Source organism: Cydia fagiglandana, chromosome 10, assembly GCF_963556715.1.
Source record: "Cydia fagiglandana chromosome 10, ilCydFagi1.1, whole genome shotgun sequence".
In the NCBI taxonomy this organism is placed as follows: Eukaryota; Metazoa; Arthropoda; class Insecta; order Lepidoptera; family Tortricidae; genus Cydia; species Cydia fagiglandana.
Window position 1 is genome coordinate 2,283,171 of NC_085941.1, and position 21,578 is coordinate 2,304,748.

Genomic DNA, 21,578 nt, shown 5'->3' on the forward strand with positions numbered 1-21,578 from the left:
TTCATTCATCATTCAGCAGACCCTCCGATGCTAAAATATTAAAATGAATTGAACGACCGTGATAAAGATATCGACGATTGTGAATTTGCTTTTATTATTTTAATTTAATACAGAATATTATACAGATACTAAATCGGCACTAAACAGTAAGCTACTTGATTATATATTATAAATTGTTTAAAATTTAGGTAGACTTATGAAAAAATCTGCAAAAAGAATTGTTTTCTTCGAGCTATTAAAGTTTATTATATTTAATTCTTGTTTTTGTTTCCTTTTTTCACTCCGAACGCAACGTATTTGATTTGGTAGTATAATAATACAAAGATCAGGAAAACAGATTGCCGGCCAAGTAGAATTACGCCTTCATTGGAGTAAAAGAGAAAGATCCCCGCAATTTGCGAATTTCGGGTTTCGCGGTAGCCGCTCTGGCTACGTACCTTTACCGGTCATTTTACGCCCTACCACAGAATAAATAATAGTATTGCCGTATAGAATCCTTTCTCAGGCAGAATCATTTTGATTTAAAAATGTGAGGCGCAATGCACATTGGACAAAGCTTGGAATAGTGGAATACCAACCTAGACAGGTGATCTGTGTAAGGCACGTTATACTTGAGTTCGGACTTTGGACAATCCAATCGAACTCTTAAAATCCATCATCATCAGTAAATACATATAGGAGACCTACAATTTCTATACAAAAGCGTTTGTAGGGTGCCGCTATTTTCTGTTTTTGTATTGTAGCTTTGTGTGTATGAAAATTATCACTTTACTGCTTTATTTAGTGAGCTCTCTAACTCAGGAGAAAGTTAAAAAAAAGTTTAATGTAACGGTTAAATATATAATTTGTAAACTTTTAAACATAGCTTGTTTTAACGTATCCCTAAACAATATTAGTGGCGCCAACTTTTGTGCAGTAGAAGAACTTAATTTGGTTTGGACAAAAATCCGGTCGTGTATAGTTGCCGTAACTATTGAATGGCTAAAAATCATCCTCACTATCTATGGCATTTTGAAATGTCAAAATTGTCAAACACGATTGACGATATACGTCTCGCATTGAAAACAAGACGAGTTCATCGCATCAGCTTTTTATTTATTTAGAATACTGTTTCTACTTAGTGTTAAGTTAACACAAATGTTTTAAAACTTAAGCCACAATGGCTGCAACGACAAGAGCGTCTGTGTCGCAGATATTGCGCAATAAAGACGACGCTGGTGAAGAAGAAGATGAGCCTAAAAAGAAGTCCCGCGAGGACTGGCGGAAGGCTAAAGAGCTAGAGGAGGCTCGGAAAGCTGGCACTGCACCCGCTGCCGTCGACGAAACAGGTATAACTTTGATTCGTTATTGTTTTCTAACCTAAAAAAGTGATCAATATTTCTTTATGCTTTGACGTGAAAAGTATCTAAATTCTTCTGAAATTAGCTACTCAATAAAACTTATTTAATAACTTGAAACTCGTTGTTGGTTATTTTAGCAGTGTAAAGTATGATATTGTCCATTTGTATTACAGGAAAAGATATAAACCCGCACATTCCACAGTACATATCTTCTGCACCATGGTATTATGGGACGTCCGGGCCAACACTCAAGCATCAGCGGCCTCAGGAGGATAGGGAGGCCCAGTTTACCAAACTTGACACATTTTACAATAAGGGTGTTGACACAGTAAGTATTGTAAAACAAGCATTCTTCTATGCACTATGTGATATCAGCATCACCTAGTAAAAGTGGTTCAATCTGATTAAATTATGTTTTAAATAACCTGACAATATAATTATGTACTTATACACTCAACTATCATTCATTTTAACTACTCTTTAGTGTACTCATAAGGTTTCAGGCAATGACTAAAATTTATTTACGGAATATGATACCTATAAACAGTAAACACAGTAACTATTTTACTTTGCATTTTTTCAGACCAAAGTAGCAACCAAATTCAGGAAAGGGGCCTGTGAAAACTGTGGAGCCATGACACATAAGAAGAAAGATTGTTTGGACAGACCTAGAAAGGTAAGTAACTAATTTATATTTATTTATTCATAAGAACATGCCAGAGGGGAATGGAGAGAAGCATGTTAGGGTACACAAAAAGAGACAGAAAACGGGCGACGGAAATAAGAGAGATCACAAAATTAGAAGATGTTACTCTGCAACAAGCGCTGGTGGCCTAGCGGTAAGAGCGTGCGACTTGCAATCCGGAGGTCGCGGGTTCAAACCCCGGCTCGTACCAATGAGTTTTCGGAACTTATGTACGAAATATCATTTGATATTTACTAGTCGCTTTTCGGTGAAGGAAAACATCGTGAGGAAACCGGACTAATCCCAATAAGGCCTAGTTTCCCCTCTGGGTTGGAAGGTCAGATGGCAGTCGCTTTCGTAAAAACTAGTGCCTATGTCAAATCATGGGATTAGTTGTCAAGCGGACCCCAGGCTCCTATGTGAGCCGTGGCAAAATGCCGGGATAACGCGAGGAAGAAGAGTTACTCTAAAATCAAAAACTCTAAAATGGAAGTAGGCGGGCCACATGCTCAGGGAAAAGCAGAAGTGGTCAAACATACTGACTGTGTGGACCCCACGCTACAACACAAAAAGGAAAAGAGGCAGACAATACAAAAGATGGTCAGATGATTTAAGGAAAACTGCTGGTCCACTATGGACACGACTAGCTAGAGACAGAGAGGCATGGAAGGCATTGGAGGAGGCCTTTGTGCCAAAAGGACACGTCGAGCCGACGGTTGCTGCAAACACATGAACAAATAACTAAAACTGTACTAAATATTATTATTAACTGTATGCTCGAAATTAAAGGCTTTGAAATTGAAATTGAATTCATAAGAACGGTGTACACCAATTACTATGCTAATGTTAAACATATTTACGTTGCTATATGACTTACTTGACTTGCACCAACCACATTTAACAGACTGTCACATTTAACGTCAAACAGTAGGGAAGTACGGAATTTCCCATACAAATAAATTTAGCAAACGCTTTAACGGTGACAGACAGTTTGGTGCAATGTGGTGTTATTGTCCTGTGTCCCCTAGATGGGCCAGAGGGATCAACAGTGCACCGCCATCTTGATTGGTGTTGAGCTTCATGCTTGACTTTTTTTCTCAGAGACCGTTTGACATAGATACCTAAAATTTGGAAGAGTTAAAATAGCTATTACCACCACTAATATTGTAAATAAGTCAAAACTGCTTATTTCTTACCGCTTATTTGCAGAGTACCTATTTATAGTTTTAGTCTTATTTTCATTTCCTATTTCAGATTGGCGCTAAATACACAAATGCAGGCATAGCACCAGATGAGTTCAACCAGCCCAACCTGAACCTCAGTTATGACGGCAAGAGGGACAGGTGGAATGGTTATGACCCGTCGGAACACAAGGCTATCATCGAAGAGTACCAGAAAATTGAGGAGGCTAAAAGGGAGCTGAGGGCTAAGAAGTTGGAACAAGGTATTTTTAAAAGCAGCCTTGTAACTTTGACCCGTTGACCGCAAAGACGTCAACTGACGCGCGTGGCTACAGCCAGGCGTGGCTCACTCCGCGATTTCGTCGCTTTGCTCCTCCTTAGTCGTACACTCTTGTCAGAGAGCGTCGCTTTGCTACAAGTAGCTAAAAGTACATCCGTTCCACACCAATTTTGGGAAAAAGCCATAAGCCGTGCGTGGCGCTGTCGCCACCTAACGGCCATATCTGTCCTGATCGTAACAGGCGCGTTTTGTTAGAGAGTGGGTCTTCTATACCTAATAGCACTATTATTTATTTTGTGCCACAGCCCAACATCGACTTTCGTGCTTTTGGACAGTGTTTACGATGACGCGTTACGCACGACAGTTGCGGCAATCAAAGAGTTCAACATTACTTTATTTCCTTAAAATACTTGTACAATGAAATACTGTCTATTAAAAGACTTCAACAATAAAATTTATGAAGAGAAAAGGGTTTGAAATCACACACATACAGGTACGAGCCCCGATGCATATGTTTTCGTCAGGTGAACCCATTTTTTGAGGTTCTCGCCTTTGTTCAAAAATAATGTTTTTGTTTAAAAATTACTAATATTTAATGCTTATACTAATGTAATTTAATTTTATATGGTAATACTCTGCAATAACTAAATCCAAATACAAGAAATACCGTTTGTACTGAAAGAAAAATAATAATGATTGATTATATTTTTTTTGACGGGTAGGATTACAACATATGTGAAAAGGGCTATTACCAGGGAAAGCAATAGGGCTCTGCCAATGTACTGACAATTTTGTTTCGAGCCCATGCATGCAGCAGTGCTGTAAGAGAGGACAATATGATTTGGGCAACGTTTTTGAAAAGTCCTGTTTTTCAGCAATAAAAGTCTCATGCAATTTTATTATACGATCAAAATAAACTACTTACATTAAACATTGCTATTATGGTTCCCATTACTGGGTCATTATATGTTCATGTGTAAAATTTATTAAAATAAACAAAATTGTTGCACAGAACTAGACGAAATCATTTGCATCAGAGCTCGTAAAAGTAATGTCAGGATAGGAGTTAGAAGTCCTTAATTTAAAATGTGTTGAGTTTAGATGGTTCTGTTTTGGTGGAAATGTTTCAGAAGTTTTAAAATTTTCTGATAAATAATTTTAATTCCAGATCCAACAGCAGTGGAAGATGATGATAATGCGGAGGAGGATGAAGACAAATATGTGGATGAAGTGGACATGCCCGGTACTAAGGTGTGTAAATAGTTATAACAAGTAGAATGCTTCAAAACCGAGAGACTTAATGGTAATAAAAGAAACGGCCAAGTACGAGTCGGACTCGCGCACGAAGGGTTCCGTACGAAAAAAACGGCAAAAAATCACGTTTGTTGCAAAGGCAGCCCCACTTAAATACTTATTTTATTCGTTTTTAGTATTTGTTGTTATAACAGCAACAGAAATACATCATTTGTAAAAATTTCAACTGTCTAGCTATCACGGTTCATGAGATACAGCCTGGTGACAGAGAGACGGGCGGACAGACAGACAGTGGAGTCTTAGTAATAGGGTCCCGTTTATACCCTTTGGGTACGGAACCCTAAAAACATATATATAGTGGAATATGAACTAGGAGCACGATAAAAACACTGTATTATTTGTCAGGTGGACTCGAAGCAGCGCATCACAGTGCGTAACCTGCGTATCCGAGAAGACACGGCCAAGTACTTGCGGAACCTCGACCCGAACTCGGCCTACTACGACCCCAAGACCCGGTCCATGAGGGACAATCCCAATCCTGAAACTGCCGAGTAAGTTATTATCAATATATTTAAAACTTTCGAGTTTTGAACACATATTACACACGTTTACAGACGGGTCTATCGCGAAATTATTTTATAATTTCATTATATCACGTCGGAAACTAATGGTAATGGTAACATTGGTAACTAATGTTAATAAACGGTCACAGAAAGACCCGTTTGTGTAATTAAATATTAGGAAAGTTTAAAGTGTTAGGATATAGAGTTGACTTAACTTCGGATCCAAGTTCCGACAATTTCTTTTTTTCCCGATCCAAGTTCCGACAATTTTTTTTTCCCGATCCAAGTTCCGACAATTTCTTTTTTTCCCGATCCAAGTTCTGACAATTTCTTTTTTTCCCGATTCAAGTTTCGACAATTTCTTTTTTTTTGTTTTACTTAAACAGTCGCTATCAGTTATATCTGAGCGGTCAAGGTGTTCACAATATCTGAAAACGCACTCTAACGCCCTGACAATAGAGGCGTGTTCAGATATTTGTGAGCACCTTGGCCGCTCCTGATATAACTGATGGCGACTGTACAGTTTGTCAAATGAGGTCACATTTGCCCAGGTCGGACTACACGGGCGAGAACTTCGTCCGGTTCACGGGCGACACTCGCGCGCACGCGGCGGCGCAGCTGTTCGCGTGGGAGGCGCACGCGCGCGGCGTGGACGTGCACCTGCTGGCCGAGCCCACCAAGCTGCAGGTGCTGCAGCGCGAGTACCACGACAAGTTCCACAAGTTCAAGACGCAGGTCAGTACTTACACTTGTCTCTCTCTCTCTCTCTCTCTCTCTTTCTATTTAGCCCTTATCTACCCTTCGGGTGTAGGTCCTTCATTTTACGCCATTCGTCACGGTCCTGTGCAACCTGGAGCCACTTCTTTCCCTCAGTCCTTTTGATGTCGTCGTATTCTTCCACTTGTATTTATGTAGTATAAAATCTCGGAGACCGAGCTTTGCCGGAAAACTTATAAAAACTCAAAAATTCACGTTTTCCCAAAGATAAGACCTAGCTAGATTGATTTTTCGCCCCCGAATACCCCCATTTAGCAAATTTCATCGAAATCGTTAGAGATTTAACTCCTCACTCAACTCCCAGCACTTTGATCAGTCTTTAGTCATAGTAGAGATGTAGTGCATAGTTATTATCTTTGGTTTTTTTTACGGAAACGTACGAACGTGTCTTGCTATTTCAGGCGGTCTCGATACAAAAAGTACTAAGGTCGACTGAAGTAGCATGACAAAAACGAACGTTTCCGAGAACATACGATGTAAAACAATTACGCAGTACATCTGTAGAGAGTTTTTGCAAGTTTATTGACCTCAGACAATTTAGTATACGAATTCAAAGCTAGATGGCGCTGTTCAGTGTTGTTAAAATCCTGCATCGCGCTATAAAGATTTTTCGTGGAATAATGACCGCGGACATGCCATTTATTGTTAGTCTGTGAATAGGTCGATAGATGGCGCTGTTCCATGTAGTTCAAATTCTAAGAGATCTTTTCTACTGACATCCAGTTTTTTGCGGGTACGGTTTTCTGCAGGATCCCGTATTAGTAGTAGTGTCCGACCGAAGGTTCGGTTTCGGTTTCGGCCAGTTTCGGCCAAAAAATCATGTTTCGGCTGTAGTTTCGGTTTCGGCCAAAAAACGGCCGAACCTTTCGGCCGGGCCGAAACTTAATTGGTACTTCGTACTATGAAACTATACATGTGACAAAAATCAAAAGTAGGGGAACAAGTAGGACAACAATATTAATAAACTGATTGAATTAATTGATTTATTATAAAATACAATTCCCCTAATCAAGGCGTCACTGGACGGGCGACGCAGTCTTATGGTAACATTCCATTTCTAACCGCAGCTGGATTACTGTCAATTTTACTACGGAAATTGACAATGACAGCGACGCGTTCAGTACCGGTAGTGCAGCTGCGGTTAGAAATGGAATGTTACCATTAATGTGTATAACTAGTGGAGTGGCCAAGTTGAAGAATAGCAACTTTCGTAGGACTAAAAAGGTTTATACCGAAATCATGGTTTAAACCATGCTGATTCCAACAATACCACTTGGTATTGTTGGAATCAGCATGGTCTACTGATTATCAAAATGCATGTTGTCGCTTCATAAAGTGGTGGAAAGGTGTTTCTATGACGTCGTAAAGTCGGCAGTACAAAGTTGTAAACTATTTTCTTTTAAACATACCATGTGGGGTACCAAATGTAAGGGTTTTGTGAGTAGATTACAAATGTATAACATATTAGTCTAACATGTTCACCACTTGGCCTAACAAATTATTAGAAAACTTTCAAACATTTGACAATCCAGAGTTGAATTTGAACTGCTCTAAATTGAAAATGACTGAATGGATTAGTCCAAATTTTATACAAGACAGATTTTTTTAGTATTTTAGCGTATTCTCTAGGATAACATCATGGAAAATAGGTATCATAATAACATCACTCTGATGATTTTTTTTCTAAGTGCTGCACCCCCTTTGCTTTAGTCCAGCCCGGTATAAACCTATTCGGTCCTACGAAAATTGTAAATAAGTTAATTTCTACGAATTGGCCTAAAAAGCGGTTTTGTAACATATTTTCAACGATTTTCACAAGTTTACAAAAGGTTCGGTTTCGGTCGGACACTAATTAGTAGTATACGTGCTACTATAGTAAGGTTCACACGAGCACGCATACTACAGAAAACTAAATCACGTCAGTGGGAAGGAGCTCTAAAACGCGCTATTAAGATTTGTCTTGGGAAAATGACCCAGACATACTGTACTGTACCAATTTCGTTTACATTACGAACGAATTGCTCGATAGATGGCGCTTTTGACTTAGCAAAAATCCTAAATGTGCAATTAACCAAGATTTTTCTTCTACCAACGACCAGACTGGTCCACATTTTTTCTAAACAATTCTCACTAAATAACTTCGTGTCTATTTACAGGTGAAAGAATCAGTACTGGAGAAGTACGGAGGCGAGGAACACCTGAAGGTGCCCCCGCGAGAGCTCCTGCTGGCGCAGACTGAGGTCTTCACGCAGTACAACCGCGACGGAACCGTCGCCAACGGACCTGAGAAACAACTTGCCAAGTAAGTCATAATTCTGCCCCTATAACCATTTGAACGCCCGAAAGATTTTTTTTATCATATTTCTTTTATTGTGACACTATAATTATGTGAATATATTATGATTTCAGGAGCAAATACGAGGAGGACGTGCTGATCAACAACCACACGTCAGTGTGGGGCTCGTACTGGCGCGACGGACAGTGGGGCTACAAGTGTTGCCACTCCTTTATCAAGGTACGTGCTACAGTCACAAATACGAGGAGGACGTGCTGATCAACAACCACACGTCAGTGTGGGGCTCGTTCGTACTGGCGCGACGGACATTGGGGCTACAAGTGTTGCCACTCCTTTATCAAGGTACGTGCTACAGTCACAAATACGAGGAGGACGTGCTGATCAACAACCACACGTCAGTGTGGGGCTCGTACTGGCGCGACGGACAGTGGGGCTACAAGTGTTGCCACTCCTTTATCAAGGTACGTGCTACAGTCACAAATACGAGGAGGACGTGCTGATCAACAACCACACGTCAGTGTGGGGCTCGTACTGGCGCGACGGACAGTGGGGCTACAAGTGTTGCCACTCCTTTATCAAGGTACGTGCTACAGTCACAAATACGAGGAGGACGTGCTGATCAACAACCACACGTCAGTGTGGGGCTCGTACTGGCGCGACGGACAGTGGGGCTACAAGTGTTGCCACTCCTTTATCAAGGTACGTGCTACAGTCACAAATACGAGGAGGACGTGCTGATCAACAACCACACGTCAGTGTGGGGCTCGTTCGTACTGGCGCGACGGACATTGGGGCTACAAGTGTTGCCACTCCTTTATCAAGGTACGTGCTACAGTCACAAATACGAGGAGGACGTGCTGATCAACAACCACACGTCAGTGTGGGGCTCGTACTGGCGCGACGGACAGTGGGGCTACAAGTGTTGCCACTCCTTTATCAAGGTACGTGCTACAGTCACAAATACGAGGAGGACGTGCTGATCAACAACCACACGTCAGTGTGGGGCTCGTACTGGCGCGACGGACAGTGGGGCTACAAGTGTTGCCACTCCTTTATCAAGGTACGTGCTACAGTCACAAATACGAGGAGGACGTGCTGATCAACAACCACACGTCAGTGTGGGGCTCGTACTGGCGCGACGGACAGTGGGGCTACAAGTGTTGCCACTCCTTTATCAAGGTACATATAGTGTGGACAACCATTTTCATCAAGTGATCGTATGGTCGTGGATCGTAAGTGCGAGTCGGACTCACCTACTGAGGGTTCCGTACTTTTTAGTATTTGTTGTTATAGCGGCAAAAGAAATACATCATCTGTGAAAATGTCGACTGTCTATAGTCCGTTTTTTTAGCATTAGAAAGAACTTCGCAGAAGTTCGCTTGTGGTTCTAAATCTGGCACTTTTAGCGGTAACAATTTGAAGTAAATTATATGTAAGTAAGTAAGTAAATATTCTTTATTGCGCCAATAATCATACATCTTACATACATGTAAAATTACAAAGAAGTTTATGTATTGACCATGCTACATTAGATAATTCAATAATTATTAACAATTAACGAGCCTGATAAAAACTGCACGCTTGCTTCTGCGGAGTTCTTTCTAATGCTAAAAAAGACGAACTATAGACATCACGGTTCTTGAGATAGCCTGGTGACAGAGCTGACAGAGTGGAGTCTTAGTAATAGGGTCCCGTTTTTACCCTTTGGGTACGGAATCCTACTTCATACCGGCTTCATACCGGCGGCGCCACGAGCGTGAACAATTTTAAATGGTTAAAAGGTTAATATTCAACACGGTTGTTTGCAGATGTCATACTGTGTGGGCGAGGCGGGCAAGTCTGTAGTACTGGAAGTTAAGGACGCAGACACCGGAAAGGCGTCCTCTTCCAGCGCCGTTTTTAAAGAGCCGGCGGAGAAGAAGAAAGATAAAAAAGAAAAAGGTATGTATTGCTAGCACCAAAGACATATTATGTAGTTTCGTATAAGATGAATAAAGTCTAAGGAAAAAGTCATTCCTGGATAGATGCCGTACACACCTCTAGCCTATACTCGGCTAGATGGCGTGACGGCACCGTTTAATATTTAACAATTTTAACACATATATATCAGTGAATGAACATGGATCAAAATGAAATAAAAATAATAAAATCATTTATCCATATATATACATTTTTTTGATAATTTTATACGTTTTCATTTTGAGTTTTAGACGTGTGCCGATAGATGGCAGTAAATTTACTGTGACTACAAAATTTACAATGACAGGACCCCTCTATACTATATTAGCACGATATTAAAAATAACGATTTATAGATAATATACATATACAGTTAGGAAGACCTGTTATTGGCTTCATGATTGTATCCTAGTTAATATTATATATAAGTTTATATTGTTTGTTAACGCTGTTTGTCTTCTAATAAAATAAAATATATGTATAATATATAAATATATATAACATTATATACAGTGAAACCTGGATAAGTGGGATCTCAAGGGACGAGCAAATTTGTCTCACTTAAAGAGGTTTTCCACTTACCCGGGCTCCCAGTTAGCCAGGTACAAATAAATTTCTGTCTCATTTACAGAGGGCTCCATTAATAGAGGTGAGAATAGAGTACCTAATTATCTTTAAAAATAAATAAGGGATAATAATCCTTGTCCCTAAACATTTTTAAGTCTGTTTAAATATTTCTTTGAATTTATTTTGAATGATTCTCCAAAGGATAGATATTTCAAAATTAAATTTGATACGGACTTCATTGCGTATTAGAAATTTAATAAATAAAAATTAATTTTTTCGTGTTACTGATCAAAATTTCAGCTTTCGTTTCGATAGTTTTAACTACTTACCTACATAAATTAACAAAATCAAACTTGAAGTTGTTTAGACACAATTAGGCAATTGCGGAATTTGTGGATAAACTAAAAGTTAGTAAGAATACGGAAATTGTTCAATGAAGTCCAAGTTAGAGAGGTCATAGATTGACGTTATCTCAGATACAGAAGTAAATTCCCTATAAAATTCTAAAAAACAATTAGGAAAATGTAATCTTATAAATAAAGTCTCAGTAATAGAGGTAAAATACACTGTCTGTCTCAATTATAGAGGTAAATGAGACTATAAAATCACAACAACGAATCCCAGTTATAAAGGTTCGTTTTATCTCAGTAACAGAGGTAATTCAGTGCTAAAGTGTCGGGACTACACCATGAGTTCCAGCTATAGAGGTTTCTCACTTATCCAGGTCCCACTTAACCAGGTTTCACTGTATTATAAATCGGAACGTAGCCCCTGTCTGTGTGACACCTCTACTCAAAAAAATCCCCAAAAGGTGACCCCTCACTTAAGGCGTATCCAGATTAGTCAATTTTTCGCCAATCTGATTAAATTGCCCGATCGAATCAGGAGATGCGAATGCAAATACCAATTTCGCCGCTCGCCGAATTCAACCGTCGATAAGGACCGACATTACCGATTAAATGAGGTGCTGACGCAAGAATACCAATTTGTGAGGCCATTATTTTCGTTCTGGGGCATTTTTTTAATTTAGAGGGCTCTGATATCACCATAAATCTAAAATTGGAGATTGACGCGAATTTAATTTCTGATCAAATCGGTCGATTTGTCCCATCTAGATACCACTTTAATGGACACCTCCGTACATAATCAATCTTTTTTTCTCAGAAAAATCCTCGTCATCATCATCATCGTCGTCGAGCTCAAGCAGCTCTGACTCGGAGCCCGACCACCGCTCCAAGACGGAGAAGACGAGTAAGAAGAAGAAAAAGAGGAAGTCCAAGAAGAAGAGGAAGAAGGACAAGAAGGAACTCAAGAAGGAGGAAGATAAATTGAAAAAGGTATGTTACAGTTACTTTTGTAGCAGATTCGCTTCACGGCTGGTATTAATAGAATACAAGTAAGAACCTAGCCTTTAAAAATAAATATATATGAGGATATAGCAAAGTTGACTCGTTAAAATTACACTACCCAATAACAACAAGTTTGGATTTGGAAGTACAGTCGACGTCAGAGAGAAGTTCAGTGTTGCCAACTCGGATTTTGAAAAAATGCTAGACTAATGTCTAGATTATGCCAAAATTATGCCAGTTTTTTGAAATATGCTAAATTGTCACTTGAAATTAGACACTTAAAACACATACATTTATCAAGTTTTCGCCTTTTTCTACTGTCAAGATCTGCTTGAGCAACTTTATATAGTCCGTCGACGTCCATCCGTCCACAATAGTCAAAATTCATATGAAAATATAAACCACATAACATAAGGGGATGCGCATATTGTTGCTGCCAAGTTGGTGCAAACTTGGCTTAGACTAAATAATGCTAAAAAATATGCCAGATAATGGAATGCTAAATGGAAAATTTTGGTGCCAAAGCAAGTGAAAATATGCCAGATCTGGCATCATTTATGGCAAGTTGGCAACACTGGAGAAGTTTATATTTATTACAAAGGAGTAAGGTATAAATATCTTTGACGTCGACTGTACACAACACAACTAGATGGTATAGAAAGCCGATTATTTTTTGTTCGGTGGCTTTGAAAAAACTATAACTCTAGGGTGGTATTCCATCTGTCCAATTTCTTTGTCCAATGTCAATGCGTCTCACTCTCTCATTAAAGCAAAATGTGAGACGTGATACAATTTGGACAATGAAATTGGATAGTTGGAATACCACCCTTAGCAGCCATATTATAATTAGCAGTTGTAGGCATTTGTTTCAACAATAGTTTTAACTTAAGGGGTTAGAAAAGTCAAATTAATACACAGGTGTACTGTGACTGTGTACCCAATTAAATATGTGATTTACATTCACAATTCTAAAGATAAATAAAAAAATTCTAAGAATCATGATGCGTCAAAGTATAATGTTTTTTGTTTACCCACACAGGCCTTAGAAGCGGAAGAAAGGCAGCAGAAACACGCCTCATATTTATTATCTGTGGACGAGCGAAAGCGGCCCTACAACAGCATGTACGAGGCCAAGGCCCCTACCGAAGAAGAAATGGAGGCCTACAGGATGAAACGACAGCGAGAGGAGGACCCTATGAGCCAGTTCATGTGAAATAACATTTAAATTTATAAATTATAAGGAATAATAAATAAAATTACTCTAAATCATGTCAAGTTTATTTAATAAATGTTCCTCCATTTTGTTATCTGTGGAAGAGTGCAAGCGGTCGTACATGGGTCCTACAACAGGATGTACTAAAGAGAAGCCTACACTTAGAATAACACAGCACGAAAGACCCTAGAACAAGGCCTGTTCACTTCCTAAGAAAGTTATGTCCCCAAATAATTGCGCATGTGTGCGCCTTAAGCTTCTATGTGTGCGTTGGCCTCCGGGAAAAAGTTGCGAGTAATAAAAATAAAAACATTTTTCTACAGCAAAATTGCTCCCAACTCTGATTTAAATTATCACGAATTTTATACAATATTAATCATAAAACGGGACTTAAAACGCTTAAAACTTAATTACATGCGATTAAGTTTTATAATGAATATTTGCTTCCAACTGTCTTTATCAATGTTCTTAAAATATATGGAGGGTAGGTACGTCTACCCACCATAATAAAAAATATATTTGTCAATGACTCTGTCCAACTGCTGTGGTTAAAGTTCATAACGAAAATTTTATTTATTAACTCTTTAAATAATACATACAACGTGTACCGCTACGTACCACTTAAGACTGTAAGTCTGTACCTACATGGATTACAGCAATGCACATAGAAAATGTGCTAAATGCGGAGCAACGGCTGTTGAAGCAGCTAGAGTGAAAGTTACAACTTTAGTGGGTTCAGAAGGAACAGAGTCATAACGCATCTGGAAAGCGTATTTAATTAACCGTGAAGAAATGTATGAATACAAGTTGGAAATCTGTGTAAAATGCCGTGTGTAAAGTGTAGTGTATTTGTGTGTAAAGTGTAATAGGTAGGCATGCCTAATGTTATTTGTATAAAAGGTACTGAAAACTTTGTGAATGCGCTTTATTAATGTCTATTTTTTTATTAAGTTGCCAGTTGCCAGTTTTCAGTGTATAATTTTATATGTAAAACATTTTTTAATAAATAATATATATAATGTTATAAACATAAACATGCCTTTTATTTAAATCAATTGATAATACCACAAACAAGGGTTTATTTGCATCTTTCATATATTTCGTGATATGAATATAACAGATATGATTATCAACAGAATTACTATATACCTACCTATAATACCAATACCCGCCAGGCTAAACCGGTTATCAACTTTATTGTTTGGTACACAACGAAGGCGCTACTAGTATAAACGTGTAAACGTTTGGGGACATTTTTTTGTATGGAGTTATCGTTCTTCTCCTAGTGAGTATTATATTCTTTGCCCTAGAAGCCAGTTCATGTGACCTTTCTATAATTGTCACACACACGCGTTAATACTTCGGCGTTTGATCTATGAATAAAATCCTAGAAGTATTTTTTGTATAAAGGTAAGCATTTGACCCCAATCTTACCGTGCCGATGCGGTCTAGCATGGAGCAAGCTTACACCAAAGAGAATATAATCACTACGTGCTTACACTCTCGATTTCAAAAGATCCAAAGTACGGGCTGGGCATAGATTTGCAGAAAGCGAGCTCCACTCCTTAGTCGTTTGCATAACGAAGCACGGTTACGGTTTTATTTAATTTTTCTTAAAATTAAAATTGGCAATTGTAAAGTTGGCGTCGAATCTTCCCTAAATCTTTTACGAATTTATGATACATAAAGACAGTTTGTTGCCGACCATTAAGCAAGCTAGCGATCTGTAACAAAGAATTTACTTCATCAATTCATATTTATGATATTCAAGATCAATGAATTTATGAATATTAACTTGAATGGAACTCCTTGTACTTATTTGGCAGAACAAGCGATTCCTTTGCATCAGTCTTGGAATCTTTATAACGACTAGTTTCGGTATTGCCAGCAGAAGAAAAAAAATACTAAATTGGTGGTTTCTTGATATGTTACAACAAAGAACTCTCCAATATTGCGTGGTACATCATGTTTGTACAAGTAAATGCAACAATTGTGAAATTTATGCACAATTTGGGATTGTTTTCAAATACAAAGATTGAGGTGCTTATAAAACTTGTAGTAGTTTTCACACTGATTATGGTAGATTTTTAAACTTGACCGATGACACATCGCCATGATTTTTTAAACGTCAAATCATGTCATTTCCTTTTGATTAGTGGGCCGTCCAATTATTAAGTTTGTGATTGTTTGTGAAATAAAGCGTAATGATGGCTGCTGAGGACACAACAGCGGACGCGACGAGGCGGTTAAATGTTAAGAAACAAACGCTGGACGACGCGTACGCGGCGCCGGCCAATTTCCTCGAAATTGACGTGGTGAACCCAGTGACGACAATGGGAGTCGGGAAGAAACGCTATACGGATTATGAAGTCCGCATGAGGGTGAGAACTTCTCCAAGCATCTATTAATAGAGTATAGTAATTAGATTATCTGTTTACGCTTCGTCGGTTAGTTTGTTTTGTTTTTTGTGGGCGTATCGCAGAGGCCAAGGTGAGCGCGCTCGGCGCGTCAATCTGCCGACTTGCAGCAATTATTGATGTAGAATCCATTTCCTCCTTACAGACCAATCTGCCCGTGTTCAAAGTGAAAGAGTCGAGCGTGAGGCGGCGGTACAGCGACTTCGAATGGCTCAGAAACGAATTGGAACGAGACAGTAAGGTATGCCCACTCTGTTTGACTCATTGCTGATAAACGGTCGAGTTGTTATCTTTTTAACAACAATAATATTTGACCAACGAAACTGTTTTGCAAAGATTTTCACAAACAATCCTCAAAGGGTTAAATAATGAAGTAGGTAAGTGATTGAAATACAATTCTTTTCATTGGCAACATTTTTGTGTTTTAGATTGTAGTACCACCTTTGCCGGGCAAAGCTTTAAAGAGGCAATTGCCTTTCCGTGGAGATGATGGCATATTTGAAGAGGAATTTATAGAGGACCGCAGAAAAGGTGAGGTCAACAACTCAATTTACATGATCATCTTATTAGCAAGATTTTTAGTGAACTGGCTCTAACCTAACCTAACATATCAATTTCACAATATTTTGCACTTTAGCAAACACTCCACAAATGTTCCATGTACTATATGAAATCTATTTATAGAACTTGAATGAGCCACATGTAATCAACATTTCAAAGCCTGTCAATAAGATAGATGTTAAATTTGAATATGCCGGAATATACTGAATATTATGTAAAACTATTTAAGAAAAATAAAGGCTTAAATAATAAAAATAATACTGAATATTAAAATTAAACAATCTTCTTATGGTTTAACTCACATGTTATTTAGCCACTTAGACATGTTTTAGAGACTAACCCCCTTATTCATAAACGTTTACTAAAGTTGACAAGCCGATAATAATTGTTTGTTCCTTTCCATCATACCAATATGTTGGAATTTTCAAGCACTGACATATACCAAGGTAGATTTTGGCAATATTTATCAACTATCTGCTGCACAAGTGCAGGAGACAAACCTACCTGCTGGTTAAAACTATAAGGCCATAAATGTTAGTCCATTTTAGTAATTGTTTTCACTAATTTTAATGTGTTATTCATCACAAATAATTTTTTAACACCCAACTAACATTTCAGGCTTAGAAACATTCATCAACAAGATAGCCGGGCACCCGCTAGCACAGAATGAGCGCTGCCTGCACATGTTCCTGCAAGAGCCAACCATCGACAAGAACTACGTCCCCGGCAAGATACGGAACACATAATAATCACACTCTGCCCAACTTTGGAACAATTCTGCTCATACTATCTATATTTAAACCGATAAGTTGTAAACTACTTTTTAAAGAAGAGATACTCGCGTCTGGGTGATGTGTAGATATGTTTTAGAGGTATACAATAAAGGGGGTAAATTAGTATTAAGAATACTATACACAGGATAATATTGCATCTATTTTATCTATTTCATCTATCTATTCTGATAAAAAAACCCAGGCATTCTACTGCGATTTGCCTTTATATGACATCTTCCTCACAAGAATTGCTCTTAAAAATCATAAGTAAAATTAGTAATTATTAGACTACCCATCTTTTTAGTTAAGGGTTGTAAAGGGTGTTAAGGGTGCTATTATATAACAGATTTTGCGTGAGAAAAAGATCTCATATATTCTGTATGTGTATGAGTAGGTATTGGCATAATTAATTGAATTAAGATCTCATCAAGTGTATGTTTTCACCCAGGATTTCTATGTAAATTGGTAGGTTTTTTTCTTTAAAAAGTAGTTTTATACAATACATATTCACTGAGTGAAAGTTTTAATTCAGTCACGCCACTCACGCCCTGATTGGTCGAACTATGGAGCCTTGGTCAGGTAAGTTCCAGAATTTTAGTCAAAATTTAAATAACTGTTTATTAATATCACTGTTAAAAATAACAAGCAGTTGACAAGTTAACTTGAAATGATAAAGTTTAACACATTCAGTGCCGAAAACCCGACTATCGTGTATTTTATGATTTCGTTCGCAGGCCGGACGACCCGATAGTCGGGATCGTGGTACTACTGCTTTATATGACGAAATTGTTGTGGCCTGGCGCGGACGTCTTGTTTGGCTGGGTGGCAATGAATGTGTTAAAAATGTATCTGAGTTTAACCAAGATAAATCACTATGCAAATTGTTACGATGACTAATGTTCTTAAGTCTATAAAACAATATTTTTTGTCAAGTCTGGACTTGCCACTGATAATATACTTAATGATATAGACTCCAGTTCAACCATTATTTAAAATACAAATGATCTATTTACACTAATAAATTATTTGTTCATATTACACTAACAGCACTATTATAATTAAATGGCGGGATTGTTCCAAAGTAATAGATAATGTATCAGTGATCATATTAAAATATCACGAATGCAATAACCTTCGAGCGATGGAAAATGACGACGGATTTCTTATGCGGCACTGCATTCCACAGATAAAAAATATATTTATTCTTGCGTTCAGACTGCAACGATCTGGTGCGAACAGTGAATCATTATGCTGTGTCTACATTTGAGTAAACGTTATCCGCTATGACATGACTCAAATGGGTAGACACTAATAAAATTAGAACAAAATTAGTTATTGTTTGAAATTAAGCAATATTATTGGAATTGTTGAAATTGTTTAGCGTTCATAATCTCTATGTATATTCAGTTAGCATTGCGAGTAATTATATGTTATAGTCAATAGATTAAACACTAAGGTAATTTTACTTTATTTTGTATACATAAAATCTCATTGGTTTGAATTCATTCGCCATCTTTTTTTTTTCTAAATCCCTGTGCAAGAGACTTCTGAACCGAGCTAATCCTTCTCACTCTCACATATAGCAGGGTCTCTTTTCCTTGGGAGTTTCATCATGTTTGAGCTAGCTAAGTGTATTTATTTTCCTGGTTTATTTGGTATGAGTTGAGATGCTTCTGGCCTAGATTGGTAGCGGTGAAATAATCTGAATTATTTCCCATCGTCGATTTAAACTTTCGATTTTAAAGATGGCAAACGAACCAAACAATTCTAGGCTCGAAGCATTGATGGGATTGTAATATAATTAGACTTATATTTAGTTTAACTTAGATTAAAAATTTAAAAACAAACGTAGGTTGCCACAACACAACTTTTATAAGATCTTATGACCTTTCATATTATGTATCATAAAACATCATAAATTGGCAGGTATGTGATACTGATAAGCAGATATCGTTAATTTTATAGCATTTTTGGTGCAGCGGAGTGGTGTTAACGGAACTAGTATACCTAGATAATTCCAACTGAAATGTTAAATTAAGGTTAATATTAACGTAATTAACGCTAATTAATCATTAGGGTTGTAATTGTTTATACCAATTCCGTTAACACCACTCTGCTGCACCGAAAATGCTACCTATAAAATTTACGATGTCTGCTGATAAGTCAGACTAAGCCTTTTTTATTAAACTAAAAAGAAACCATATACAGTGTGTTTTCTGTAACAGGAGCAATAAATTAAACTGTAGTTTGTACGCCTCAAACTGACCACATCTGTTCAGCAACTTTTGAAAATAATTCATGGTTTGATTTTTATTACACTTTAAAGTTTATTCTAAGACGCAATGTATTGCAAATTTTACAGCGTGTCATGTTTACAGCGTGACAAGCAACGTCAAACACACTGATGTCAGCGTACATTGAAGGCAATATTTATTTTGTATGAAAAAGAGGAAGTCTAAAGGATTTATATTTTTTAAAAGTTGCTGAACAAATGTTGGTCAGTTTGAGGAGTACAGCTTTTAGTTTAATTTATTGCTCCTGTTACAGGAAGCACCCTGTATGCTCAGAACTCATTTGAATGAGTAGGAGGGAGTTTTTCCAGTGGGTTGAAAGTAGAAAACGACCCAATAGGCATAGAGTTTAATAGTCATAATATCTTATGTCGGTTGCGTGGCATAAACATCACCTATGTGAATTCCTGTAACACCAAGTAGGCGTTTGGGTATTATTCCACTCTAGGGTTCCTCTTCGATAAGAATTCAACATTTGCAGTCAAAGTCAAAAATATCTTAACTGCCAAAATGGCAGAAAGATGTCAACAGGAGTCCATGGTTGTAATTGCTTACTTTGACTACAAATAAAATATATTGTTAGAGCCGATACAGATGGACTGCAACCCGACTGCAATTTGTATGAGAACTGCACGTTAACTGCAACGTCGGCGTGCAGTTCCTATACAAGTTGCAGTCCGTATGTACCGGCCCTTATCGAAGAAACACTAGTGTGATTTCTATGGTACGATTCTCAAATTCGCGAGTTCTATTCGAGATTCCATAGTGATGCCTTATCTCAAATTTTATCGATTCGAGAATCGGACCAATAGTAACCATTCGCCGATAATCAAAGTATTTTAAACAGTGCCTGAAGGCATAGGTAAATGAATTGACCTTTTTAAAAATATTTTTCGCCTTGGGTGTACAAAATTGGTAATTGGATGGTTACTTTCGAAAGGTCGTAACTGCATTGTGCGCACGATTTGATTGCCTTTACGAGAGATAGCTATAGCAAGGTATTTGTTTCTGAGGAAATAGCTTTTATTTTATTTTATTTTTCTTTAGTCTGTTATGCAGTAAGGTGTATTCGGGTAATTCCGAATATCGAAAACTGTAGGATAATTCCTAAAAGAGACTTTTATTATAATTGAATTTTTGGGTGATTTTCATCTGAATTTCGGAATTACCCGAATACACCTTACCTTAGGGAGGTTTTCTTGCTAACGATTTCTAAAAGAAGTGCTTTCTTAACCACATATTCAAAGATACTGCAACGTGCTTACGGAATGCGTCCATAGGCTAAAGCGAGTAAAGCGTCTACTTACCACGCGGGCCGTACGCTTGGTAGCCACTAGAATAAAAAAGAATTGAAGTGGCAGTCAACTCGTGGCAGCAACATTTGAATGTCTTTTCAAAAGGGTTTATTTTTGTATGGTTTTAGAGAAATGAGCCCTTTTGAAAACGAGTTGTCGAGATACGATCTTTCTAAAGTCACCACGTAATGTAGTTTTATATATGAATAATATCTAATTTGAACAGAAGCGGTGTCATGGTCGCGTTTTTATCACTTGTCATGCCATGCGTCACTTTCGCACTTACACATTTGTTAGAACGGGACAGACATGGTGACAAATGATAAAGAGTCGACCATGTGTTGTCGGTTAGTATAAATGACTGTTTAGATATACAGAGAGTATAAATGTCAGTAATCTGTCAAACGCAAGTTAACATTCGGTTACGTATTATGTCGATCATAATAGGATATAATGAAATAAATTTGCTATCATGTCACTATCGTTGTTTTATTGAAGACTGAGGGGGCTACCGCGAAAACCGAAATTCGCAAATTGCGGGGATCTTTCTCATTTAGGGCCCCCCCCACATCTGGCGTCTTTCGAGCGTCGGCGTCTACAATTCTATGGCCGACGTCGACGCAACGTCGACGCAGCGTCGACCCAACTGCGCAGCGACGTCATTTTCCATAGCGCTGGACCGACGCCGACAGACGTCGACGCTCGAAAGACGCCAGATGTGGGGGGGCCCTTACTCCAACGAAGGCGTAATTAGACACAAGAGAACAATGCCCGCAAT

The 21,578-nt window shown here is 38.1% G+C and overlaps 3 protein-coding genes across 4 annotated transcripts in view; all 3 read left to right on the forward strand.

The window, feature by feature from the left end:
- Positions 1-21,578, forward strand: part of LOC134668059 (kinesin-like protein KIF20B) — a 430,310-nt gene that overhangs the window by 22,112 nt on the left and 386,620 nt on the right. The window lies entirely within an intron of this gene.
- LOC134668394 (pre-mRNA-splicing factor Slu7) lies at positions 1,046-13,521 on the forward strand. Its single transcript, XM_063525877.1, has 12 exons — positions 1,046-1,328; positions 1,514-1,668; positions 1,924-2,016; positions 3,280-3,469; positions 4,655-4,737; positions 5,146-5,291; positions 5,855-6,038; positions 8,237-8,382; positions 8,490-8,595; positions 10,185-10,317; positions 12,066-12,238; positions 13,290-13,521. The coding sequence occupies exons 1-12, from the start codon at positions 1,160-1,162 to the stop codon at positions 13,461-13,463; spliced, it is 1,752 nt and encodes a 583-aa protein (XP_063381947.1). The 5' UTR covers positions 1,046-1,159; the 3' UTR covers positions 13,464-13,521.
- On the forward strand, positions 15,585-21,278 carry LOC134668395 (sorting nexin-12). Of its 2 annotated transcripts, XR_010098766.1 has the most exons (5): positions 15,585-15,844; positions 16,026-16,121; positions 16,309-16,411; positions 17,060-20,570; positions 20,695-21,278. XR_010098766.1 is itself a non-coding variant. In XM_063525878.1 (4 exons), exons 1-4 carry the CDS (start codon positions 15,668-15,670, stop codon positions 17,185-17,187), a joined length of 504 nt encoding a protein of 167 aa, XP_063381948.1. In that variant the 5' UTR covers positions 15,585-15,667; the 3' UTR covers positions 17,188-21,278. The 2 variants fall into 2 exon arrangements, 1 of the variants encoding a protein (XP_063381948.1); XM_063525878.1 differs by having other exon boundaries at positions 17,060-21,278.